General features: G+C 40.9%; 1 protein-coding gene across 1 annotated transcript in view; it reads left to right on the top strand.

The window, feature by feature from the left end:
- Window positions 1-27,661, top strand: part of cdc27 (cell division cycle 27) — an 83,089-nt gene that overhangs the window by 15,771 nt on the left and 39,657 nt on the right. The window contains exons 4-12 of the mRNA XM_069905237.1: window positions 579-704; window positions 6,000-6,097; window positions 6,190-6,344; window positions 11,309-11,526; window positions 12,374-12,485; window positions 12,627-12,742; window positions 15,641-15,749; window positions 23,442-23,646; window positions 24,482-24,654. Of these exons, the coding sequence (XP_069761338.1) occupies window positions 579-704; window positions 6,000-6,097; window positions 6,190-6,344; window positions 11,309-11,526; window positions 12,374-12,485; window positions 12,627-12,742; window positions 15,641-15,749; window positions 23,442-23,646; window positions 24,482-24,654 (1,312 nt within the window). The remainder of the gene's footprint in view (window positions 1-578; window positions 705-5,999; window positions 6,098-6,189; window positions 6,345-11,308; window positions 11,527-12,373; window positions 12,486-12,626; window positions 12,743-15,640; window positions 15,750-23,441; window positions 23,647-24,481; window positions 24,655-27,661) is intronic.

The raw sequence follows: 27,661 nt of genomic DNA on the forward strand, positions 1-27,661 counted from the left end.
CATTCTTTCAGTAAGCTTTGATCCAGTCTATTTTAACCTTGACCTGGTGTGCCATTCTCTGGTTGAATTGACCAGACAGATGTTCATTTTTGTTAATTGAGGAGGGTTTGTATGACATGTTACAGTAGAGGTAATTGACCAGTTCATTTGTATTCAGTGGGTTTTGGCAGTGGAACCAAGCACTAAAAGTTAATTCCCTAAAATAAAACCTGAGTTTACTGTAAATGTTCTGATTTATTTTGCTTTTTAACCTAAATTATTGAAGGAGGATGCATGTTTTTGTTGTGCTTAAAGTGGGTGATGGCTGGTTGTGCAGTCTGTAAAAGAAAAGACCGTGCAGGTAGGTTATTGTTTCTCAATAAAATGATTTGTGGGCTGGATTTTCATTAATCAATTGGAAGTCGGGCAATGAAATAACTTGAAGCCCATAAAGAAAACTATTTTTAAGTCTGCAGACACTGTGATTGCAGTAAAAACCCAAAAATGGCATGGTCCATAGGAGGTAAAGATAGATGATCAACGTTTTGGGCCTGAAGAAGAGTGTGGGCTCAAAAAATAACTGCTTCTTGTTTCTCCAGATTAGCTGAGGGAGAACAGATTTTAGCTGGTGGAATACTAAACAAACCGAAAAGCCATGATGACATTGTTACAGAGTTTGGAGATTCTGCTTGTTTTACATTGTCTTTATTAGGACATGTATACTGGTAAGTCTGTATTGGATTGTAAATATTGACTGCTTTTGACCTGGAAATCAAGGACGAATTTAAGATCCTGAAAGTCTCGCTGACAAGATATAGCCCATCTTAATGGGGTTAAATAAGAAAATGTACAGATGCACTCCACAAATGAGCTGGAGAAACTGAGCTGGTCACACAGAATCCATAGGCCTGAGCAATTCATCAGGAATTTGGAAAATCGGGTAGATACCCGAATAAAATGATTGGTGAGGGAAAGAGGAAGATGGAGAAGCACAGGCTAACAGATAAGAGGTAACAGGTGGATACAGATGGAAGAGAAGAATAATAAGAAACTGATAATTGTGGGGGGGGAGAGGACAGAGGACTAAGAAGTGTCACTCTCTTATAGGAAAAGGAAGGGAGGAGGTGGGGAGTGAGAGGAAAGGAGACCAGGATAGGGAAAAAGAGACTGGGCAAAAGGGTTAACAGAAATCAGAGAAATTGATATTAATGCTGTCTGCTTGGAGATTATCAAGATGGAATAGAAGGTGCTGTTCCTTCATTTTGCAGGTGGGCTTGATTTGACAGTACATGAGGTTATGGAGGAATTTGGAGAAAGGAATAGAATCCTTAGATGATACAGGATGGGAAAAGGTGTCGTCAAAGTAACTATGCGAGATAGTGGAGTCTAAAAATAGTTTGTCTCCAATAATGATAACAGAGATTGAGAAAGGGAAGGGAGTTGCCAGAGATGGACCAAGTGAATTTCAGATCAGGGTGAGGATTTCCCTAGGCTGAGATGTCCTCTTTCTTCAGAAAACATGGCTTTCCCTCTACTGCCATTAACTCAGCCCTCACCCACATATTCTCCATTTTCTGCACATCTCCCTGGGCCCCCTCTGTTGTAGATGCAACAAGGACATGGTTCTCCTTGTCCTCACCTACCAGCCACCCAGCCTCCTCATCCAACATTTTATTCTCTGCAATTTTCCCATCTACAATGGGATTCTACCATCACACACATTTTTCCCTCCCCTCCCCTCCACTTTCTGTTGAGACCGCACCCTCATCAACTCATCCCTTCCCACCAATCAGCCCCTTGGTATCTATTCCCTGTGATTGCAGAAAGTGCAACACTTGCATCTTCTCCCTCACCACTATTTGGGGTCCAAGTGAAGTGACATTTCACCTGCGAATCTCTAAGAGTCACTTACTGCATTCAGTACTCCCGATGCAGCCTACTGTTTGTCATGGAGATGAAACATACTGGGGGATAATTTTGTTGAGTTCCTTCACTGTTCACAGCAACAATGATAACTTTCCTGTGGCCAAGCATTTTAATTTCACACACATTGCTGCACTGGCATGTCTATCCATGGCATTGTGTTCTGTCAAAATGAGGCCACAAACAAACTGGAGGAACAACACCTTGTATTCTGACTCTGCTGTCTCCACCCAGATGACATTAGTATTGACTTCTCAATTTCCCTCTCCCTTTGTCTTTTCTCCAACTTGCCACTTCCTTCTCTTTCTGCTATCAGAGAGCTGTTTTTCTTAGCCCTCTATCCCTATCACTTCGCAGTGCCCTTCTATTCTACCCTCCCACCTGTATTCATCTTTCACCTCTCCCTCCTTTCTTTTCCTCCCTCCTCTCTCCTTTCCCCCCCCCCCCCCCCACAGCTTTTTATTCAGGTGCTTTTCCAAATTCCTGATGGAAGGGCTCAGGCCCAAAACATTGATTACCTTTACTTCCTGTGGCTGCTGCATGACCTTCTGAGTTTCTCCAGCATGTTTGTGTATTGCATCGTTCAGCGTAACTTCGTGTTGCCAATTTTTTTTGAAAAGATAAGAGGCATATTAAATTGGAGCATGGTGCTATAATGTTAACTTCACTGCATCTGCATCCCAAAGGTCGAGATTGAGGTGACCAAGTTCCAATCCTACCATTTTCAACTGGGGAATTTTAATTCAGTGCATTAAGTAAATTTAAAATTCAAAATAATGTCTATTACTTGGGGAGACAAAAAAAAATTGCATGTGTTGTAATGGAGAACAAAAACTTAGAGAAAGTCAGTAGTTCACGCAGCATCTTAAGAGGCAAAAGGCTAGTCGACATTTTGGGTCAAGACTCTGATTCAGGACATATGAAGAGACATTTGGGTTATTCAATGAATAAAGGAATGGTGCAAGAAAGTGAGGCAATAGTCCACTGATGGCCAAAATGTGGGGCAAGGACAAGAGGATGAACGATTGACTCCGACTTTCATTCTTGTGCTCTTAACCTGACAGCGAGACTAAATAATTGGAATTTAATTTGCTGGTCTTTTTGGAATTTCAAAGTAACGGTTATTGGTGAATATTGAAGAATGTTGTGCAGCAAATGGGCTAATTTGCAGTACAGCTGGTATTTGTTTCCCGTATATGCTCTGAGAATTTCCATTTCCAAGGATTTTGATGATGAAGAGTCTGATGTTCAATTTCAAACTTCAACCTGTCTTGTTTTGGTACAAGTTCAACTTCATCCCAGAAGTACACTGGTTCACTGTTGAGGGAGAGGATTTTTTTTTTTTTTACATTGCAGATCTTTTAATCAATTGTAAACTTTGTTGAAACATCCTATGTGACAGCTTCAGACTGCCCAAGTTTTTAAAATAATTGGTACAAGCTGATAAATTTTCCCTCTGCCACAAAAACAAAGTTAATTGGACAAATGCAGTATTGATGAAGATAAATACAGTGTAGCTCATAGAACAGGGACTGTACTCCGAATTGAGATATATTTGAATAATTGGCCTTTTGCTTGCTGTATTTAAATTAACAATATGCCCTTGGCAGAATCTGCTTTGATTGGCCCATTAGTCACGTCAATGAGTTAAATAATTTACTCGACCACAGTCATTTAATGACAAACTAACTTGATTTCCAGTTACAGACATACTGAATAGGCCCTTTGGCCCTCCTTATCCCTACTGACCATGTTGGGATTCTGGGCTAGTCATTTCATTCAGATTTGGCCAAATGTCTTTTTTGTGTTGTTGTGTCTCCTTCTACAGTCCCTCTGTCAGTTCATTCCATGAGTAGGCCATTATCTGGGTGAAATAAGTTCCCTCTTATATATTCTCTTCTTCCTACCACCCCCATCTTGCTTTAAACCAATGCCATCTATTTCCAGAATTGTCTGTTCTGGGGGAAAAATAATTTTTAACTTTTTAAAATTAAATTTATGTGAGCATTCACTTCATCCATGCCCTTCATGATATAAACCTGTGAGATCACCCCTTGACCTTTTTCACTTGAGGGAATAAAGATCCACCCTGTCTAACCTCTCAACCCTTCCAGTCCTGACAACATCCTGGTGAATCATCTCGACACTCTGTCTAGTTTATTTATGTCCTTCCTACGTCTGGGTGATCAGAACTGCACACAGTACTTGAAGTGTGAACTCGCCAACACCTTGAACACTGAATCATGAGGTCCTTAGTTTTGTGTTCTGGCTCTACCCAATGAAGGCCAATGTACTAAATGCTGCCTTCACCGCCTTATCCACCTTTCCAGTGTACCCCAACGTCTCTTTGTTTTACCATACTCTCCAGGGCGCTGCCATTTACCAAGTCTTCCCCAAGGGCATCCCTCATCCATGTGTTAAATTCCATTTGCCTATCCTTGGCCACACATCTAACTGATCTACATCCTGTTATAAAATTTAATGTCCTTCTTTACTGTCCATTGTGTCATAAATTTTGATGTCATCTTCATCATGGTTGGTGTAGCGGTTAGCAAAACACCGATACAGCGCCAGCAGTTGGGATCTGGGTTTGAATCCCGCGCTGTTTGCAAGGTGTTGATTCACTCTCCCTATGTCTGTGTAAGTTTTCCCCAAGGGCTTTGGTTTCTTCCTTCCGTTCAAAACGTACTGGGGGTTGTAGATTAATTGGGAGGCACGGGCTCCTGGGGCGAAATGGCCTGTTACTGTGCTGTATGTCTAAATTTAATTTTTTAAAAAATTCTTTACCAAGTTCGCTGCATTGCCATCAAACTTGTTAATATAGATGACAAGTAAAAGTGGACACTGTATCAATCCCTACAGCACACCACTGGTTACAGACCTCCAAACGGAGAAGCATATGACGCGCTGCCTCATTCCATGAAGCCAGTTTTGAATCCAGTGCGCCAAATCCCCAGTTCTCGTGTGCTTTCACCTTCCAGGTGGTTCTGCCCTTAACAATTGTCTTTGGAAAAAACTTTATCAGATTGCAAAAATGTGCACGCAAAATTTTATTGAAAAAAAATTAAGTTAAATTAACGCAGCACGGTAACAGGCCCTTTTTGATCCATGAGCCCATGTCATGCAATTACTCCCAATTGACCTACAACTCTCTTATGTTTTTGAATGGTAGGAGGAAACCCATGCAGACATGGGGAGAACATACAAACTCCTTACAGACAGTGCTGGATTTGAACTTCATTAATACTGATTAGCAACCAAAGAAATGCCTATTTATTCTAATCTTTTATTGTTTAACCAATCCTCTATCCATGCTAATGTATTACCTTTGAGTCAATTTACCCTGATCTGATGTGGAAGTCTTTATGGAACATCTTCTGGAAATCAAAGTGCACACCATCCACTTGTTCCCCTCTACCCATTGGGCTCATTATATCCTCAAAGAACTCCAGGAAACTCATTAAACATGACGTTCCCTTCCTGAATCCATCCATGCTGCATCTGTCTGATGGAAATGTTTCTTTCCAGATCTTTCACTAGTGATACTTTTGCTGTACCCAAATACCTTTTGCTCCCTTCCCAGCCATTCCCATCTTTCTATTCTTGATATCTCCTCTCCCTACTTTTTAGTCTTAATTAGAGAATCCGGACCTGAAATCTCTCTCCATGGATGCTGCTTGATCTGCTGACCTGAAAATTCCAGCATGTGAAAAGTTTGTGTTTCTCAAATAAAAATAATAGTTTGGGACATATTATTGCATCAAACCAAAGTAGCTAGCCAATAACTTCTCTATGCTGCTTTGTTATGAAAGCCCTAAATTGCTAGCAAAGTTGTGATTATGGTGTTAGTTTCAGTCCATTTCTGCAGAATTTGTTGGTTCCTTCCCTGCTGTTGTTCTTGTTGCATGCAGAAAATTACCGTGTTCTTGTGGAAAAGGGTTGAAAAAATCTGCCTGGATCTCTACGACTGATTTATAGTGACAGTCTACAATTTTAATTGTGATGATTTGAACAAGAAAATCTATTTCAATTATGAGTGTGATTATTCCATTCATCAGGTGTTGTTATCTCACTATTGCAAAATTTTTTATTTGCAGTAAAACAGATCGAATGGCCAAAGGAGCAGACTGTTACCAAAAAAGCCTTAGTCTAAATCCCTTTCTTTGGTCCCCTTTTGAATCTTTGTGTGAAATCGGTAAGCAGATAACCTGTTATTTTCTTCAATTTTTTTTTTGGGGGTGGGGGAAAGTTAAAAATTGAATTTTGTCTTCACTTTTTCCTTTTTAGGTGAAAAACCAGATCCTGAACAGACGTTTAGATTAACATCTCTTCAGAATTTTAATAGTTATCAACCAACTGTATGTATGCCATTGGTTTTAAATCATGGTGTTCAACACAGACAACCCGACACTGTTCTAATGGAAACACCACAAGACACTATTGTGAGTTTAATTTCATTCATTCTTTGAAACAGCTGCAACTTCATCATTAAAGCTCATCTGTTCTGTTTCAAATCCTTGCTCTTCTTCCGAGTGAATGTTAACAAGTGAGGAAATGGTAAACTTCATCATCGTAGTGGGCTTGGATATTTGAGAGAGATTTTGTTGTCATGCTCCCTTAACATTATGGTTTGAAGTAAAATGAGAAACTTTGACACCTATTCTGGGAAGAACACAAATGTGCTGGTGAATTTCAGCAGATCGTGCAGCTTCCATAGGAAGTGAAGGATAATCAACATTTTAGGCCTGACTCCTTGGTCAGTATCAGTAAAGCAGGTAGGCTGGGGGGAAGGAGGCAAGAAGAGGAAGGGGCAGGCTAATAGGTAAGAGGTCATAGAATGATCCTGGTGGGAGGGTAGAAGCGGGGGGAAAAAATGCTAAGTTGGAGAGGGGGAACTCTGATAGGAGAAGGAAAGGAGACAGAGAGATAGGGAAATGGAGAGTCTCTGAAGAGGGGGCTAACAGTAATTAATGTTAATGTCATCAGTTTGGAGAGTGTCCAGACAGAATCCAAGATGTTGTTCCTCCAATTTGCACAAAGCATCAGAGTACTGAGATAACGCTGGAGAGGTTTACAATGTGATGTTCAAATATCTCTATGGAATGAATTGTGGAGTCTTGTGGAACTTTTTGAAGAGCAGAGCTGAACTGTTTCCTGCTTGACAGCAAAATGCACGACATTGCCATTTGTAGGATCTTGCTGCCTGTGTTCTTCTAAATTTATATTTGTAGTTATTCAGGTGCATTTCTAAATGTTGAAAGTGAAGGAAAATTTAATACAGACAGGTGATTGTGAAGTATTGCTCAGTCTTGTAGCATTAGTATGAAATGGTCTGCTTTTGCTTCCTAATGTTTGCACTCCGTGTGATCAATGTTTGAAAAATTCGTCATGACCATATCTTTTAAAATATTTTAATTTTTTAATTCAGACATACAGCACGATAACAGGCCCTTCTGGCCCTCAAGCCCATGCTGCCCAAATACACCCAATTAACCTACGACTACCTGTACATTTTGACGGGTGGGAGGAAACCGGAGCACCCAGAGGAAACCCACGCAGACACAAGAGAATGTACAAACTTCTTATAGATAGTGCCGGATTCGACCCCAGGTCACTGGTGCTATAACAGAGTTGCAATAACCGTTCTGGCTTTGGTAAACTGAATACTGTACAAGCTTTAATGCTTTTAAATTTGCTTTCTCAATCTCCTCAAGGCTGCACATTACAGTGGAGTTTTTCTATTCCATGTGTTTTGTTACAATTACCCTTTTTGTCATTCTTCCCAATAAAATGTATCCGTCCTCCTAGTTTTGTCTCTTGTCTCTGCTGTTCTCTCTTCAGTGCTGTTCGTCCTGTTGTCCTGTGTAATTGGGATCGAGGAGGGAAGCAATCTGGGCATATATAGCTAACGTATAACTAATCCTAACCCTAACCCATGAGTTAGCAAAATCCCTAAAAATAACATACCAAGCACTGGTGTTTATTTTAGGTGGAGCAGAATTGAAGAATAAAAGTTGGGTTAAATCAGTCATTCCCAAAGTGGGCAGTGCTGGCCCTGCTGGTGATGGTGAGAAAAAAGGGGGCGGTCCAAAAGTTTCTGGCAGACTCAGCCTGTATTGCTCAACTTGCGCTATCCATCAGGTGACTGCTCGGGATAGTGACAGACCACCGGGACATTGCTGTGCTGCAGCCATATTTTATTCTGCAGTCAAACAAAAAAGTGTAGGCAATGTAGTGTGAAAATTGTGAAGACAATGTAGTTACAAGTGAGATGTAATTTACCCCTTCATATTGCTAAATAAATTGGTTTTCTTCTGGTGTATGCACTACAGTGAGTGTGGAAGGAACACACACGCACACCACTGGGTTAAATAGACCTAAAACCTTACCTCGAAACTTTGTGCAATAAAAATCCATGTGTTCAGAAAAGAACATCAAGACACTGAGAGGCAAAAGACTTGCAAAATAGATTCAAAATGTTTGATAGATTTATTTTTCCGAATCTTGACATTGCCGACTAATCTCATTGTTCATTGCCTGCTTTTAATTCACCATGAAGGGGCTGGTAAACAGTTTCACTGAGTGCTACAGATCTTCCAGTTGAGATGTATCATTAATGCTTTTGGTGTGGGAATTTCAAGGGATGGTGAAGAAACAATCATGTACTTCTAAGTCAGATGGTATGAGGCTTGGAGGGGAAACTGATGGTGTTCTGGTGAGTGAAAATCATTTTCAATGATGGTGATCATAACCCAGAAATCGATGCGTTGGTTTAACAAGTCCATCAGATATAGGAGCAGAAGGAGGCCACTCGGCCCATTGAGTCAGCTCTGCCATTCCATCATGAACGAATCCATTCTCCTACTCAGCCCTGCTCCCCTGCCGCCTTCTGAACCATTGTTACCTGACTATTTAAATACTTATCCATCTTTGCCTTAAATACACCCAACAACACAGCTGCCTGAGGGAGCAAATTCCAGAGGTTCAAAATTCTCTGGCTAAAGAAATTCCTCCACATCCCTGTTGTAAGTGGGTTGTCCTCTTGTCCTCATGGGGAAACAACTTTGTCAAGTCTTCTCTGTCTAGGGTTTTCAATATTTGAAATGTTTTCATCAAGGTCCGCCCCTCCACCCCCCCCACCCCCAAATCTGAACTCCAAGGAGTACAATCCAAGAGCTGTCAAACGTTCTTCATATGCTAATCTCTTAATTCCAGGAATCAATATTGTGAATCTTCTCTGAATCCTCTTCAATGCTAGTATACATTTCTTAAATAAAGAGTGCCAAACTGTACCCTGTAATCCCAAGTGAGACCTCACCAGTGCCTTGTAAAGCCTCAACATCACATCCCTGCTCTAGGTATTTCTCTAGATAGGAGCACCAATATTGCATTCGCCTTCTTCACCACTGCCTCAGCCTAGAGGTTAACCTTTTGGATATCCTGCATGAGAACTCCCAAGTCCCTTTGCACCTCCAAATTTTGAATTTTCTCCCCAGCCCAGAAGTCTGCACTTTTATTCCTCCTACCAAAGTGCGTGACCATACACTTTCCAACATTGTACAGTTATTCCCCTACATGCATCAGAGTTCCATTCTGATTGACTGGTTATATCTTGAAAAGGACGTTAAGTTGGAAGTATGTTAACATGGCATGTAGAAGTTGTAAATCAAGTAATTTTCAATTCCATATCGAGCATCTTCCTCGGCTTTTGCCAGATCTGTCAGCAGGGCATGGGTTTTTTCTCTTGCTCACCAACTACTTTGCTGATCTTACCAAATTGTTTATGCATGCAGCCATTGGTTTTTTTTTCTCAGTTTAATATATTCTCACACACACACACACACACACACACACACACAACATCACCGGAATAAGTGGGTTGGCCATTTTCCTGCTCATATCCCCTGTGGATATGACCTAGGTAAGTTTAACTGGGTTCCGTGACTACCTCTGTGGTAGGTCCAGGAACTGATTGGATTTCAATGACGTTGACTGTGTTGGACCTTTTCTAATTGCTGTGTAACTGGGATCTGGGATACTAACCGGGTAAATTGCCCAGTTAACCCCATTTTACATCGCAGTTTGAAAAGGCCTAATGTAAAGGAAAGAAGTCTCCCATGAGAACCCTGTTATTTTTCACCGTTGCAAAATTGGACTCCTTAACTGCTCGGTGTCCTAGTGTCTATTTTATTTCCTACTGAATATTCCCAACAGAATGGTTGCTGCTGCCTTGTTTCTGACCACCACCCACAATGACTTGATAGATGATCCCTACACATCCTCCCTTCTGCAGGTGATTAGCAACATCACTCCATCCTGCCTCATCCCCCTAATCAATGAATGGCCATTGACTCTTGATCTCCTCCTCTCCCCATCCCTTCTGAATCAGAGCCAAACCCTTGTGCTGGAGACTTGGCTGCTGCAACATCCCTGGTAAGCTTGTCCCCTCAACAGTATTGAAAAAAGTACAAGTTTTTAAGGGGAATGGCCACGGATACCCTGAACTGATGGCCTATTCCATCTTGTGATGGTCACACTGCTGCCTGCCTCCTGCATGCAGGGTATGACTGCCTCCCTGTCACTCGTGAACTATTCACCTGGAGTTGCCACAAGCAGCCTCCCAGATTAATTGGGTTCAAGCCCAATTTATTTATTGTTGATTGAATATCAACCAATCTTGTTTCTATTACACAAGTGTTCATGTTATTGAGCTTGTAATAGGAAATACTACTGAAGTTGTTTTTTAATTAACAGTGCAATGATTGGTAAATATCTTATTTGCTGCCATTCTACCTGATTGCATTTTCAAACTCTAGTTTGATAGGTACAGAGTACTTGCAATTGGTCTGGAAAATTGCTTTTTATTGCCAACTGTATAACCTCCGATTGTTCCACTCAATGTCTTCAACGTGCATGTCACTGTATGGAAATAACTGTATGGCCAGCTAATCAAGCATGCGTAATTTAGGAGGTTCCTTTCTGACCTTAAATTGCATTTTAGTGTTTGGTATTTCTTTTGTGTCATGTGGAACTTTGTCTCTTCAGACACTTTCTCATGACTTTGTTTTTTTTAAATTTCTTTTTCCCCTTGCCCACAGTGTTGCGGTTTATACGTCATGTACTTGGCAATGAAACTGCTTCAACTGCTTCCATACTCCACAGGATCAACATCCAGTCAAACATTCCCTTCACTACTTAGTTTCAGACCAAGACATTTTAGTTTGATAATTCAGTAACATGTGGAAATGTGGTCATGTTAACAATCTTCTAAGGCCACTTTATTTGTGTACTGATAACTTGTACTTTACCCCGACCAGTTTTCCTTAGTGAGGCAGCACGGTAACAGACCTTCTGGCACTTGATCTCACACAGCTACTAGTTATTCAAAATCTACCTTTTTTTGTAGGAATTGAACCGATTAAATCTTGAATCTTCAGCCAACTCAAAATATTCCTCCATGATGACAGATTCTTCAGTATCATTAATTGATCCATCTGTTATTTCTCCTGATGCCCTGCCACTTGGTTCTGCAACATCAGTATTGTCCAAGCAGCAAGTAAACAAACCCAAGTCTGGAAGGAGCTTGCTTGGTGGTCCTGGAGCTCTCAGTCCCCTGACACCAAGGTAAAGTTTTTGTAATTGCGCTGCCTCTAAACCATGCTCTTGTGTTCATGTGTTCACTCTTATTGCCTTATTCCAGATGTATTTGATCTTGTTGATTCTAGGGATAATGCACAGCTCTTTGGGCTGGCATGCATCTACTTGGCTTCATGTCCCAACTTTTTCATGACAGAAATGCTCCAATCCAGGTAACATCCTGGTGAATCCCCTTTGCCTTCTCTCTAGCACAGTCATGTCTTTCCTTTGGTGCACACAATACTCCAGCTGAGGCCTAACTAGTGGTTTGTATTGTTACATGACATCCCTGCTCACGTATTCTATGCAATAGTTGATGATGGTTAACATCCCATAAGCTTTCACCAGCCTATTCATTTGTGCAGTTGTTTTAGTAATCTATGTCTGGGTCAAGTGATATAGAGTTTAATTAGTTGCCTTGAATCTTTCAGATAATTTATTTTTCTTCAATTGACATATCCCTTTACATTGCCCTCTCCTGCTAAAACTGCATCAATTGAAGATAGTGATATTCTGCCCACGATTGAGTGTCTCAAACCATGTGTCTGGCATAGTTGGAAGTGTGCTAAGAAATTGATCACAACCCATTTTATTTTCCTTCTCTCTGTTGTGCTAAACTACCTTGGCCATTCATCCTGCTTTATAAAATCTATCACTTTGTTCAATGAGCAATGTTCTCAGCAAGTGAAGGCTTGAGTCGTGTAATCCTGCCGATGGACGGGAAGGCTTGTTATTGGAAGTTGCAGTGTAAGGTATGCTTTGCTTGTTGCAGGCACTTATTGAGATGAAGCCCTTCTATAACCAAATGATGACTCAATTTTACTTTTTTTTTCAGCTTTGGAGTCTTGCCCTTGGAGACCCCAAGCCCAGGCGATGGTTCCTTTTTGCCAAACTATACAAATTCTTCTGTAATTGATTCATCCACCACAGGGGGTCCCACAAAAAAGGTAAAGATGCAAATTTAAATCATTCTTGGATGAAAGGAGGAAGAGAATTAAAATGTTTTGTTTTGCAAAGTATATTGCTTGTGTCTGTAGCTATAACTAAAATGTAATTCTTATGTATCTTCTCCCTTCATAACTCAAAAGTCTATAGCACGCATAACGCAAGGAGGAACCAAGTCTGTCTTCACGCAAAGTGGAAATAGCCGTGATGTAACTCCAATTCCTCTGACTCAGACACAGACTTCAGGCCCACAGACCAGGTTGGCATGCAGCTATATAGTGATGGATTTATAAGAATAAAAGAAATAGCAGTTGCTTTTGGCCATTCATCCTTTCCCAGCTTGTTCAAGCACTTGTTGATATTGTTGTTGATTTTCTTCATCTGTGCCCCTCTCCTGTACTATTCCCATGTCCAGAAATCTTTGAATGATTGACATTGATTCAACTTTCACAGCCCTCCAGGATAGAAAATTTCAAAAATTCACTTTCATTTGTATGAAGAATTTTGTCCATATCTCAATCTGAAATGGCCGATCCCCTTGTTCTGAGACTGTGAACCCAAGTTCAAGGCTCATCAGCTAGGAAACAGAAAGGCATGCATGTTTCAATTATAGCTCCCATTCCTCCAAAGTCAAGAAATTGTCTGCTTGGCCTACTCAATTTTCATGGAAAGAAACAGGGTGGGAAAAAAAATAACAATTGAATTGTTTGGACCAGTGTTGCACTCCAGGAGAGAAAATACAGTAATCCCATTTGGGCAGTGGAATTTCTTGTTTATTTTTATTGAGTGACAACATTGTTTGACGGGTTTAATGTATCTTAGATTCTGAACTTTAAATGAATGGGAGGGGAGGTAGGGAGGGTGGGAAGGGAGGGGGGGGGTAGAAAACGACACTGTATATATTTGAAAAGAAAAATGTATGTATCTTGATCAATGTGGTTTATAGTGTGAAAAAAAAAAATTTAAAAAAAAAATCCCATTTGGGCTTCTGCAACTTGTTCTCTCAGCACATCCATTAGTTTCATTTTGATTCTTCAGGTAATTTACCTCTTATCATAGATAGTTTGTAGTTGCCACATTTAACCTACCAACATTCCTTTATGGAGGAAAGCCACAGGGATATTGGAAAATATGACTACATAACAGAACTACGTGTCAGGATTGAAACTGGGATTCTGGTGCTTAGGGCTGAGGCATTTGTTACAATGCCCCTCTGTCACTTCTCAAATCAGCAGTATTCCTGGAGTCAGCGCAGTCTATATTTGCTCTGGTCTCTGAATTTTATCTCTTCTTGGATAAGGCACCCTAAACAATGGGAAATAAAATGAAGAGACCAACCCCCTTGGCCTATGTGAGATTGAGTGGTTGAAATGCAGTTCCTGGACATGTATAAAATAATTTCTCATGAAATCCTTTAGTTGAATCACACTCCAGACATGCTCTCTTCTCCCTCCTCCCCCCCAAAAAAAGAGAAGGCTTAAAGACAATTTCTTCCCTCCACTGTCAGGCTCCTGAATGAACTCCATAACAATACTATGATGCTACCCTTCCTTGGTACTGATGATCTTTCCATTGTAGCTCCATACTCAGAATTTGTGCATTTGACATAGCTGCCTGGATGTTAGACTGCTTGCTAAGAAAAAAAGCTTCTATCTGTACTAGCTATAATCTGACAGTAAACTTGTACTGGGCATTACAAAAGTTGGTGAATACAACTTTAAACTGGTCCGCGCTTGACCTGTGGTTAATTGTTATTTTGTGAGATACCATTAATATGGGTTGATGTGCCTGACAGCATGGAAGCCAAGCTTCTCATTGTATTTTGGTACAAGTGAAATAATAATTTAATTCATTGAAATCGCACATTGAACTCTGGCCTTGGCTGAACTGACAGAACTGGCACCAGCAAAATGTGAGCATTTTCTCGGAGCCATCAATTGAGTGCCAATACTAAAGTTGTTCCAGGGACTAAAGTTGTTCCGGGGACGAAAGTTGTTCCGGGGGCGAAAGTTGTTCCGGGGGCGAAAGTTGTTCCGGGGGCGAAAGTTGTTCCGGGGGCGAAAGTTGTTCCGGGGGCGAAAGTTGTTCCGGGGGCGAAAGTTGTTCCGGGGGCGAAAGTTGTTCCGGGGGCGAAAGTTGTTCCGGGGGCGAAAGTTGTTCCGGGGGCGAAAGTTGTTCCGGGGGCGAAAGTTGTTCCGGGGGCGAAAGTTGTTCCGGGGGCGAAAGTTGTTCCGGGGGCGAAAGTTGTTCCGGGGGCGAAAGTTGTTCCGGGGGCGAAAGTTGTTCCGGGGGCGAAAGTTGTTCCGGGGGCGAAAGTTGTTCCGGGGGCGAAAGTTGTTCCGGGGGCGAAAGTTGTTCCGGGGGCGAAAGTTGTTCCGGGGGCGAAAGTTGTTCCGGGGGCGAAAGTTGTTCCGGGGGCGAAAGTTGTTCCGGGGGCGAAAGTTGTTCCGGGGGCGAAAGTTGTTCCGGGGGCGAAAGTTGTTCCGGGGGCGAAAGTTGTTCCGGGGGCGAAAGTTGTTCCGGGGGCGAAAGTTGTTCCGGGGGCGAAAGTTGTTCCGGGGACGAAAGTTGTTCCGGGGACGAAAGTTGTTCCGGGGACGAAAGTTGTTCCGGGGACGAAAGTTGTTCCGGGGACGAAAGTTGTTCCGGGGACGAAAGTTGTTCCGGGGACGAAAGTTGTTCCGGGGACGAAAGTTGTTCCGGGGACGAAAGTTGTTCCGGGGACGAAAGTTGTTCCGGGGACGAAAGTTGTTCCGGGGACGAAAGTTGTTCCGGGGACGAAAGTTGTTCCGGGGACGAAAGTTGTTCCGGGGACGAAAGTTGTTCCGGGGACGAAAGTTGTTCCGGGGACGAAAGTTGTTCCGGGGACGAAAGTTGTTCCGGGGACGAAAGTTGTTCCGGGGACGATAGTTGTTCCGGGGACGATAGTTGTTGCGGCGATAAGCACTATATGGCATAATTATGCCATGTTCACAATTACAACCGTCATTCCAAGCTGTGCATTTGTTTCTGGTTGAGGTGTTGTGCTTTCAAGCATTGGGAACCAAACACAATTTCGTTAGCAAGGTTTTTGCTAAATTAGAGAACCATTTTAATGCTATCCTGAGCGGCTTAATTGCTGTTGAACTTAATGGTTGTTTCTCTTGATCTGGTTCAGTGCAGCACAGGTACTATTTCCAACAAGCACAGCCCCCACCAACGCACCTGGTAATGTACCGCCACGCCGAAGTTCCAGGCTCTTTACAAGTGCTAGTTCAACTACAAAGGTGAGAGACTCCACAGGATGTGAATATCAGTTATTTTCAGAAACACAGTAATAGGTCTTTCACTGAATCTCATTTGGGTTCTTGATGTACGTGCAGCATTTTATGTTAATTTGAGAAACATCTGTCATAAAATGTACTAGAAACATTCACAGGGCAATGGAAATGAAGCTAATGTTTCCTTCTTTGGGGCCTCTTCTCTGCCTCAAACTTCTCTTTAGGGGTCCTACATTTACTTTTTCCTTTATAAATCCATAGAAACCATGTTGTTCATTTTAAATGCATCTTGCCAGTATATAGTTTTGATCAATGTTCTCCCTTGTTAATTTTAATCCTCTGCTGGTTCCCAACTCTCTGTTCCCTGGTCTGCCACTAACTTTCGTCATTGTGTACACTTTAGACTTTACTTTGGTATTTTTCTTGATTTCCTCCTTATACTAATCATGGCTGGTTCTTTTTTTTTCCTCATTGTTCCCTCTTTCTCATTGAGACAAATTTCTGCTGAGTATAATGAGCCAGGTGTCTTCTCATCTTCACTTGACCATCCGTGGGTCTCTCCAGCAGATTGATCATGCCAAGCAGTTCACTGAGGAAAATATTGAGGTAATTGTGAATTGTATCTCCTATATGAAGAAGTCCATCCACTTCTCATCTTCTGATCTTTCCCTTTTTATTCATTTACCCAGCCAACACCAGAAAACACTTCCTTCTTTGTAATTGCCTTTATTTAAGTTGAAGGCACTGATATTGGTTCCCAAGGTGTTTGTCTACAAACTGCATGGATTATGTTGTGATCTAGAGGATCCTTAACTCTCACACGTTATTAATCCTAACTTGTTACTCTTGGCATAATTTGTCACTAATTTAGATACTCATCTAAATTGGTGTCCTTAAGGGTAGGTTTTGTAATGTGTTGAAACAATGCCTGATGCATTACATTACAAGAGGTTGTTTATCTTGGAGTGGAAAAGACTGAAGGGGTACTTCAATGAGGTATAGAAAGTTGACCACATTGATGAGGGGAAAGGTTTGGGCATGCCAGAGATGTTCACAACAAGAGGAGCTCAGGTGAAGGGAGACAGTTTAACCACTCGGTGGTTAAAATCTGGAGAGGTTGCATGAGTGGGTTGCGAACATGTTTGGATGTGAGCATAGCATCTCGGAGCTGCAATATTTGGGAATACAGAAGCAATAGGGCTGGAGCGAAGAAACACTAAGAAGCAAAATGTGTTGTTTTGGGGCCTTCATAAAATCCCGAACATTTGGACTGATAAGAGGAGATGACATTTAACTAGGAGTTCATCATTCAGATATATTGTCAGAGTATACACATGGCTTCGTGTCCAACCCTGAGATTCTTTTTTTCTTGTGGGCCAGGCAGAATTTCTGCTTATTGCAAAAAATTGTACTCAAGAAAAGATCTGCAAACAAAGAGAGAAATTTAAACAAACTATGCAAAAAGTATTTGGTAATAATTAATGTGCAAAGTCAGAATGCTTAAATGAGCCTGAGTTTGGCTGTTTCGATGTCTCATTGTGGGCGGTAGTAACTGTTCCTAAACCTGGTGGTACAAATTTTGCGGCACCTCCTACCTCTTTCCTGATGGCAGCAGCGAGAACAGCATGTCCTGGGTGGTGTGAATCCTTGATAATTGTTGCTGCTCCCTGGTGGCAGGTTTTCTCATTGGTGGGGAGCGTTTTGCCTGTGATGTACTGAGCTGTGTCCACTACCTTTTGCAGGGCTTTCTGCTCAGGTCTATTAGTGCCCCCTACCAAGACAAAATGCAGTCAGTCCACACATTTTGCACAACATATCTGTCGAAGTTTGCTACATTAGCTACGTGCTGTGCTCTTTCTCAGTAATGCTGCCCTGATTTCAGCTGCTCTTTTAGTGCACAATTTTTCTCTTCCTATTCTCTTTGTTCTGAATTTTGCTGAGTCTGCAAATGGGACTGTAACTGCTGAAGGAGTGGAACATCATTTATTGACTGATGCTTTAATGTCCAATAGCTGTAAAGGTGCTGCATGAATTGGCTTTTAGGTTGAATCAGTTGTCAACCTTGGATCTTACTTAATCTGCCAATTTAATTCTACAAAGCTCTAGTGAAGCAGAGGCCCTCTTTATTTCAGTCACATTACAACCTTCTGGTAGATCTGGGCTTCGTTTTTACACGTTCAGCTACTCCTCCTTCATCAGAACTAGCGAGAGGCAGGGCCTGGATATTTGTACTGGGTCTTGGGGGGCTGGTGGCTGTGGTGGGGTTGTGACAGCTGAGATGGATATGGGAGTGGTCTTGCCCACAAAGAATTTTCTGATTCCTCATCATTCTGCAAGAATAGGGTCTCCATGTCTGACATCAGGTCCCTGGAGTCATTATCGTTCTTATGATATTTAGCCATTATATTGATCAATTGGCACTGCTCGGGAGCCTCAATATTTCTGTGATTCTTTTCTTGGTTATCATCCTATTCACATTCAGCTTTTGAAACCTCCCAATTCTTGGGTGCACCCCTTCTTTGTAGTGTAGTTTAGTTTATATTTACATATATATCACATTTAAACAACTCGCATTGACCAAAGTGCTGTACGGATCATAAATTACATGTCAACTTAAACAGCTATTTAAATTGCTGTATAAAATAAGTACCAGAAGTTCCAAATTGTACATACAACATGGTAACAGTCACTTCAAAACACTTGCAGTAAAAAATACAACTTCAACTGGGATTTAAGAGTTCAAGGAAGGGGCTGATTTGATGGAAGGAGAAATATTGTTCCACAGTTTGGGAGCTGCTATCGCAAAGGTGCGATCTCCCCTGAGTTTGCGATTTGAGCGCAGAACAGCCAAGCGCCCTAAATCTGAGAGGTGGAATAGAGTGTTAGGAGATCGGTGATGTAGGAGGGGCTAGTCTATTAATGGGTTTGTAAACAAACTGGAGAACTTTAAAATGTATTCTGAGCCATTCTGGCAGCCAGTGAAGGGAGGCCAGAATAGGGGTGATACGGTCCCTCTTGGCTCATGTCAGGAATCTTGCTGCTGGGCCCCCCGGCCACCGGTCGATCCGCTGCTGGGCCCCCCGGCCGCCGGTTGACCCGTTGCCGCTCATCATCTTCCCGCCCTTCATTCTCTTTCTCACCACTCTTCTTCTTTCTTGTTTGCTTCCCCCAGCCGAACGCCCCGATACTGGGCGTCTCTCAGCTGGCTGCTCCTCAGCTGAGTCCTCCTCCACCGACGTTAACCTTTTCTTTTACTTGCACACTGCGCAGTTGCACACCTCTTCTTGGCTCTGAGAGCCATTTTTGAAGTATGCCGGTCAGGAGGACACCACTCCTCTGTGGACTCACCAACATCGGAGCTCGGCCCCTCTTCTCCACAGTGGCTCTCTGCTCCGACGTGCAGGTAAGGCCTTCTTCTTTCTTCTCCAGTGATTTTCCTTCTTCCCTTTTCTCTTTTATTCTTACTTTTTCTCTTTTGGGTGCCATCTTCTGTTTCTTCTCTGTAACTTTCTCTTTCTCTTCCTGTATTTTATGTTTATTGAGCTCTTTTTTCAAACTTTTATTTTTCTTTTCTCTGGAGAGGGCTGGTTCCATTCGACCAGCCACTACTCCATCTGAAGGCACCTTTACTTCTCCCTTCGGCCTCCCAAACGCAGTCTGTCACTTATTCAGTCTGGAGGTTCCCAGGTGCCCCAACGAGATCCTGCCAATTTCACCAATGTTTAAGTTGACCTGTGCTCTAATAAAACAAACGGCAGCAGAACCAAAGAACATACAATCACTTCTTTATTGTATTACGCTAGTGGGAGTAGGATAACAAAGAAAGCATAAACAATGTAACTCGTACCCTGCACGGAACCTCACTCAAAGTACACAGTATTCTTGCTCAGCTTCTATAGTCCTTTAGATAGGAGCCTATGCGCAATTTTGAATGTCGTTTTAAATGTTTTTTTACTTTGGCAATCTAACATTTTTGTCGACTTTGTCCTTTGCAGTTTCTGTGATTTACTATTGTAACCTTCCCAGCAGCTTTCTGATATGCCATCCCCTTCTAGTCATGCTATTCTCTGCAGCTGTGGACTGCTTAACTTACTGCCTACTTACTGCAGCAGAAGGCCCCTTCCCATAATTCTTTACAGATGCATGAAATCAGGGTATGACTGTAATTATGGATGACTTATACAATATAGATTGGGCAAACCAAGTGAGTACTGGTGCTGTAGAAGAATGCCTCAAGTGCATTCTTTGCATGATGTTGAGGACCAAACTCAAGAACAGGTACATTGGCTTTTGAGCAATGAGGAAGGATGAAGTAACAATCTTGTTCCAAAAAGGAGTGTTTCAAAGCTAAAAATTGAAAAATTTTTGAATGACCAAGTCGGTCACCCAATCTAAATCAAATTAAGCATGCCTTCTATATACTGAAGAGAAAACTTGAGGGGACCAGTCCCCAAAACCAGCAGGAACTGAAGATAGCCACAGTAGAGGCCTGGCAGAGCATCTCCAGAGAAGATGCTCAGCACCTGGAGGTCTATGAATCACTGAATTCAAGCAGTCATTGCATGAAAGGGATATGCCACAAAGTACTAAAGATGACAACTTCAATGTACATTCCATTACTATGTTCCAAATATTATGGTGCCCTGAAATGAAGGGACTATGTATAAAAATTCCTGTAATTGCTCCATGGTCAAACCAAAATGTACACAAATACCCTTTAATTTGTACACAAATACCCTTTATTTGCATGTGAATTGTTTAATTACAAATACATACGTGGGTGTGGGTGTGGGTGTGGGTGTGGGTGTGGGTGTGGGGTGTGGGGTGTGGGGTGTGTGGTGTGTGGGTGTGTATAATACCCCAAAGAGCATTTCAACTCTTCATACCCCTTGTACATGTGACATGGCATACAGATAATTACAAACTATAAACTGCCTCCTACTGTGCTTCCTCTCCTGAGTAGGGTGAATGTACGGAAGGCAGCTGGTCCAGGTGCTATACCTGGCCGTGTGTTTGGAGTCTGCAGAGCAATTGGATGGTGTCTTCCAGGACATTTTCAATCTGTCCCTGGCCCAGGCTGAGTTTCAAGGTTGACATCATTGTGCTAGTGCTGAAGGGTCCCTCCACATGAGTCTGAATGACTTCTATCCAGTTGCACTCAGCCCATCAGTGCAAAGTGCTTTGAGAGATGGGTTTTATCACATCTGGAGCTCTGTTTTCCATTTGCCTTGGACTCTTTCAATCTTTTTATTAATTATATTATAGGTAAGCAATACATGAGAATGGGAGTACATCATCAAGGGAAAAGTATCACTACATGACACGCTGGTATATAACATTGTGTTACACGACAATTAACAAATATGTTCTCATCTCAAACTGAAATCTTCAAAAACTGAAACAAATGTATTATATAAAAACCCCCCACCTAATCTCAAAAAAAGAGAAAAATACTGGGCAGCCTATCCTGAGAATTTAAATTTATTAATAAAAATTAATCATCCAGTCTTCACCAACAAAGGGAAAAGAAATAAAATTAAATATCATTTGGAAGGGAAAATAGTTGTACTGACTAAGTCATGTGGAAATAATTTATAAAAGGTCACCAATGCTCTTCAAATTTAACAGAAGTATCAAATGTACACTCCTAACTTTTCTAAACTTAAACATGACATAATTTGAGTCAAAGTGATGGTTAGAATCTTTCCATTTTAAATAAAATAGTTCCACACTGGACTCTCATCAATTTGCCTACTGTACCAACAGGTTGACTGAGGATGCCACAACACTTTACTCTGCCTTGACCCACTTGGACAGCTCCAATTCTTATGTCAGAATGCTGTTCATTGACTTTAATTCAACATTCAATACTGTGATTCCCTCCAAACTTTGTCATCTTGGTAACAACTCATCCCTCTGTAATTGGATTCTGGACTTTCTGACCAACAGATGTTCAAAGCATTTCATAATGGTGGCAGTCAGTGCCACTGGGTCCTGGTCAATGAGACCTGTTGCTGACAACCTCTTTGTTACTGGGATGATGGTGGCTGTCTTGAAACCCATGGGATCGACGGACTGTTGCAATGATGTTTAATTTTGTCCATAAGGACCTCTGTCAGTTGATCTGCACTGTCCTTCAGTACCCAACCAGGTATGATGTCTGGTCCCACTTCCTTGTGAGGGTTCATCTTGGATAGATTTTTCCTCACCTCTTCTGCAGCTCTGCAGCGGGCCCATTCATCAGGGGGACATGGAGCTTTCTTCGGAGTCAGCCTCTTCTCTTTGAACTGTGCGTAGATATTGAGTCTGTCTGGTAGGAAGACATCTTTGACTGGCAAGGTTGTCTTGTCTGTTATGGTCTTGATGAAGTGTTCAAACGTTGACTGACCATTACTACCCATGGATGTTGTTTGACCCAGTGAGTTCCCCCAATTGTTTATGGATTGAAAATGCTGCAGGTCCCAAACCTGAAGTGTTAACAGTGTCTTTCCACAGATATTACCTGATCTGTTGAGTGTTTCCAGTGTTTTCATTTCAGCTTTCTCCCATCTGTAGTTTTTTATATTTTCATTATGTTTGTGGTATTTGTATTACTTTTACCATACATCCTTTAATTACTATTTTTGGACTTTGTGATCATTTGGCTCCTTGAGTCTGTGGAAGTTTGGCACAGCATTTCCATCAATTGCATTTTTACACCAGCCAGTTAACCAATGGGATGTGGGAGGAAGCTGAACATCTGGTCATCAGGATTAATGTACAAGCTCCAAACCATGTCTAGGGTCAGGACAATCAAAGGTTGCTGGAACCATGGAACAGCACAACTGTATCATCTGATACAACTAGAGACACTTTGTTCATTTCTTTGCTTAACCCTCTTTTCTGAAATATCCTGAAGTTGTGCTCTCATGTCCTTGACTCTGTTTCTCTTCAGATTCTGCTTGTCCTGTTTTTGTATTTTTTTTAGTTTTGCATTTTTCTGCATCTAATGGTTGTTTCTTCACCACAGTATAATTGCCTTGAAATAAGTTTGATGTTTTGTACCCAAAGTTAGAGCCAGATTTAATCTGAGAATAACAAACATTAGGTTTTCCCCATTTCTCTTTGTATGTTCTTTTCCTATGAATTGACTTGTTAATTGTGTGTTATTGCATATGATGAACGTAAAATATATTGTTTGGATTTGCTACATTTTGTTCTGAGACATTATTGTGAATGGGTGCTCCTGTCTTTGTTAATTTGATGTGCTTGAAGATGTGAACATTCAAGTCTCCCATGGTTAATGAAAAACCTTTTGTGTGGCAAAGCTGTTTTATTTTTAACCTCTTATTCTCTTGAACAGTACAGTTGCTTGAATGGGGCCCGTCATCTAGTGCTACTGGTATTTTTAGTCCCTTGATTTCTGTTCTTCATCCCAATGGATTCTGTTTCTTTATTTTCTTTGTCAAGATTATTTCTTACTTCTATCCTGGATCATCTTTATCAGATCTGCCACCTCCTCTGCCCAACCCCACCCCCCCCACCCCACTCCCGACCCCCAATACATTAGGTACTGCCAGCTTTGTAATTTCAGCTTTCATCATCTTGAATGGAATTTATAATGGTAGTTAAATCAGAGGTTTTATTACTTCTGTTAATTTATGTGGTGGATTTCAACTTCCAACGTGTGTCCTGAGATGTGTGTTTGCCTTAAAACAGGAGAATAGCAAGAAGCTGAAGATGAAGTTTCCACCTAAAATTCCCAACAGAAAGCCAAAAAACAAAAGCAGTAAAGGAGGCATCACACAGCCAAATCTCAACGACAGCCTAGAAATCAGCAAGCTGGACTCTGTCATTCCTGAAGGCAAAATCTCCTCCATCACGCCACAAGTACAGGCCTTTAACATCCAGAAGGCAGCTGCAGGTAAGCTTTATATCAGGAGAGCACTGCTGGTAATGAATTTCTCATTGTGTAGGTGGGCAGTGGCGATTCAATCTGTGCATGAGGAAATGGATTACAGGGAAATGATGGAATAGGGTTGATTGAAGAGCTGATCGGCACGAGAGGCCAAATGCCTCCTTGTACACAATAAGAATGTTGTTCAATCTGGCGATGTGATGTCTTTAATCCTTTGATTTATGGTCATTTAAATTTGTGCAACCTATCACTAGATAAGGATCAGTCGTATGGCAGTCCCTCAACTACCTGTTCCTGATTTAATGAATCTCTTGATATTGATCAGCCTTACAGAAACAAATGATTACATGTCCAATGCAGCTACACAAACTCAAAAAAAGGGATTGACAGTTTAATTTCTTCTTACAAAGAACAGTGACTCTTCAGAATTTATCACCAGAGGGATGTTGGTGGCTCAGTCACTGAGTGTATTTCAAGACATGATGTGCAGTTTTTTTTAAGCTTTTTTTGAAAGTGATGCTGAAGTCAAAAGCAAACTATAGAATAGGTATGGAGGGCTTTTTATTGTTGAGGATTTACATTGTCAAAGCACAAGTAGCAAGTAGCAATTCTGGTACAAATTCATCTGATTCTGTTGTCCAAATTCAATTCATTACATTTGATCTTTGTGTTGGATGTATTGGCGATGTGTTTGGGAAGGGTTAGGGTTATTCAGGTTTCTACTCAAGTAACTCTGTTGGCATGGTTGTGTTGTGATTTTCAATGCAGTGGGGCTGGATGGGTTTCCAGTGATCCAATAAAATATCCTTTTTTAAAAAAAAAATGTATTTTACACTATCAGATGGACTGATGAACCTTCTGCGTGAGATGGGCAAAGGATATTTGGCACTTTGTTCTTACAGCTGTAAGGAAGCAATCGGTATCCTGAGTCAGTTGCCTTCACATCACTACAATACTGGTTGGGTACTGTGTCAAATAGGAAGAGCTCATTTTGAGCTGGCCGAATATATGCAGGTAAGTGGCTGGCTGAATTCAGAGAGTGTTTGTTGTCATATGCCTGTCGTAATGTGATTGTGATGGGGATCTTTTGTTGTGCAATATGCAGATTCATTGAAATTCTTGTTGCAGTCACACCAGTTTGTACCAACAACAGGATGGTAAAGAGATGATAGATTTTAAAGGGTAGACAAATATTCACAAATATGTAGGAAATGGTGGCTTTTCAATAGGTCTTTGGCCAATTGATGAGTAGTTTAAGGTTATGGGAGGACAGGGAGGTTCAAGAATGGGGAAGAAAAATATTGTTCTACAACAGAGAAGTATCAGAGTACAGGCTTCCATACTGCCTGTCGTAATGTGATTGTGATGGGGATCTTTTGTGATGTTGACTGGTTTTTGAATCAACATCTCATGTGTCTCAATTGGATGGGAGGTTGGTGCTATGATGGATGGGTAGTTTTGCCACCTTTTATCATTTTCTGCATTTCTGAGCACTCAAATTATTAACCAGGCCATGATGCTCCATTGCTAAATTGGAATCACATCATTCTCATGCATTATTAACCAGAATGATGGATGGTATTTCAAGAATAAAACTTATTGCAACCTTTAAGAACATCTGTGTTGTGGGTATTTGCCAAAGATTCCTTTTCATTTTTCCACTATCTATCTTTTAAAAATATTTTTATTGATTTTAATGAAGAACTTGTACGAATAATACAATTCAATGAAATTATAAGGATGGTTACAAAAAATTAATAAAATATTCAATATATCAAAAGTATAAATGTTGTAAATCATATCCATAATTTGTATTCCAAGTGGTGTATATTTTTATATTAAAAAGCTAATAACAAAAAGTATAAAGAAAAAAATGAAGTAAGGAAGAATAAAATAAAGAGGAGAAAAACTGAACCCGCTGCCTAACAGTGTTGCCAAATGCTATATCTGATTAGTAATAAAAGAAAAACGCATGTAAAAAAAAAAAAATGTGAAAATGGAAAAGATACGAGTCAGACATTGTAATTACCAGTACATTGAAGTGAAATTATAAATTAAGGAAATGAGTCATAAATGACTCCCATAATGTCTGAAATCTTGTATCTGAATTATTAACTAAAGGCACTTTCAGATGGCCAAAATACCGCAATGTAATGCCACCTATTGTACTCCAATGTGGCTTTTGGGTGGCCACCTGAAAGTGGGGAAGCCGGCAAGGAGGAGCATTTACCTAATCCTCCTCCTGTAGGTATAATCTCCGGCTCTGAGAATCCCCCCCGTTGCATCTGAAAGTAGCAGTGGGTCTACGGCCGCAGTCCATAGGAGCTGATGTTCGCTCAGACCCAGCTCTCTTTTCGCTGGCACGTTCAGGTGACAGAAAGGCATCTTCTCCGCGGCCACCTGAACGTCCCAGCTGCACTTTCCCAGCCACATCTGCTGGCACATTATCTGCGTCCGAGCACCTGAAAGCAGCTTAAATGACTAACCTTTTCCATATTCAAAGAAGACATGTTGTCAAGTAACCACTGATCATGAGTAGTAAAATTGCATGCCTCATCAAAAGGGAGGCAAAAGAAGCAGTCTGACCCTGAACCAAAGACAAAGAAGAGTCCAGAGTGCTAAATTAGAAAAGTTTTGGGGAGAATTCAGCTCCATTGATACTGGTAATGGGCGGTCACAATGATTAGGAAAACAGGACCAAAACATAAGACTTCATATAATGACCGCCCAATAGTAAGATCTAAAGTTAGGCAGAGCCATACCACCATCTCTTAGATCTCTGTAGAAGAACTTTATTAAGGCAAGGGTGTTTACCCTTCTATATGTAATACCATGTAGCTGAGTCAAATAAGTCAAAAAGTGATTTAGGATCAAAAATTGGAACAGATTGGACAAAGATATAAAAATTTAGGTAAAATATTCATTTTAATGGAATTTATACAGCCAACTAAAATTGTAGACATATGTGACCATTGGGTCAAAGAATGCTTCACTTGTTTAAGATAATTCTCCTTAAAAAAAGATGTTTATGATTCTTTGTAATTGTAATACCAAGATAGTTAAAAGTCAATTTACCTATCTTAAAAGGAGAACCATCATACAATGCTGCAGAAGAACTCAATGGAAGAAGTTCACTTTTATGCACGTTCAGTTTATACCCTGAAAATTGACTGAATTGTGAAAGTAATGAATCATATGGGGGAGGGAGGCAACTGGATCAGAAACGAAAAGTAAAAATCTTCTGCATAAAGGGAGACCTTGTGTTCAATCCCTTTTCTCCGTATCTTTAAGTTATCCTAACACTCACGAAATACAATTGCCAATGGTTCAATCACCAGATCAAATAAATGACTTAACAGGCATTCTTGATGAGTGCAACGTTGCAAATTAAAAGGCTGAGATTAGTAAGAATTGTGGTGAATGGTCGTAAGTTCGATAATTTAACCCATGTAATAAAATAGGAACATAGGAAGTAGGAACAGGAGTAGGCCAAAAATGGCCCATCGAGCCTGTTCCGCCATTCAATACGATCATGACAAATCTGAACCAAAATAAAAAATCTCAAGGGTTGTAAATCTATATGCCCATTCTATTTGATCAAAAGCTTTTTTTGCATCTAAAGAACGAATACATTCAGGTGTTTTCCCAGAGGGCAAGTATATAATATTCATTAAGCGGAATGTATTAAAATAGGAATATCGGTTTTTAATAAACCCTGTCTGATCTTCAGAAATAACTGACATTAAAATACATTCCATCCTATTGGCTAAAGTTTTAGCCAAAATTTTAGCATCAACATTCAGTAAATAAATCGGTTGATAGGAAGACCATTCAGTTGTGTCTTTACCTTTCTTCACAATTAAAGATATGCAAGCCTCATTAAATGAATCTGGAATCTTACCCTGTTTATCTGATGTTTATCCTTATCTGATAATAATATTGAATTAAAGCACAAGTGTATTTTTACCTTGAGTAAAATTCGGAAGAATCATTGATATTGAACAGGGGCTTGATCAGATAT

This window comes from Narcine bancroftii, chromosome 12 (assembly GCF_036971445.1).
Source record: "Narcine bancroftii isolate sNarBan1 chromosome 12, sNarBan1.hap1, whole genome shotgun sequence".
NCBI lineage: Eukaryota > Metazoa > Chordata > Chondrichthyes > Torpediniformes > Narcinidae > Narcine > Narcine bancroftii.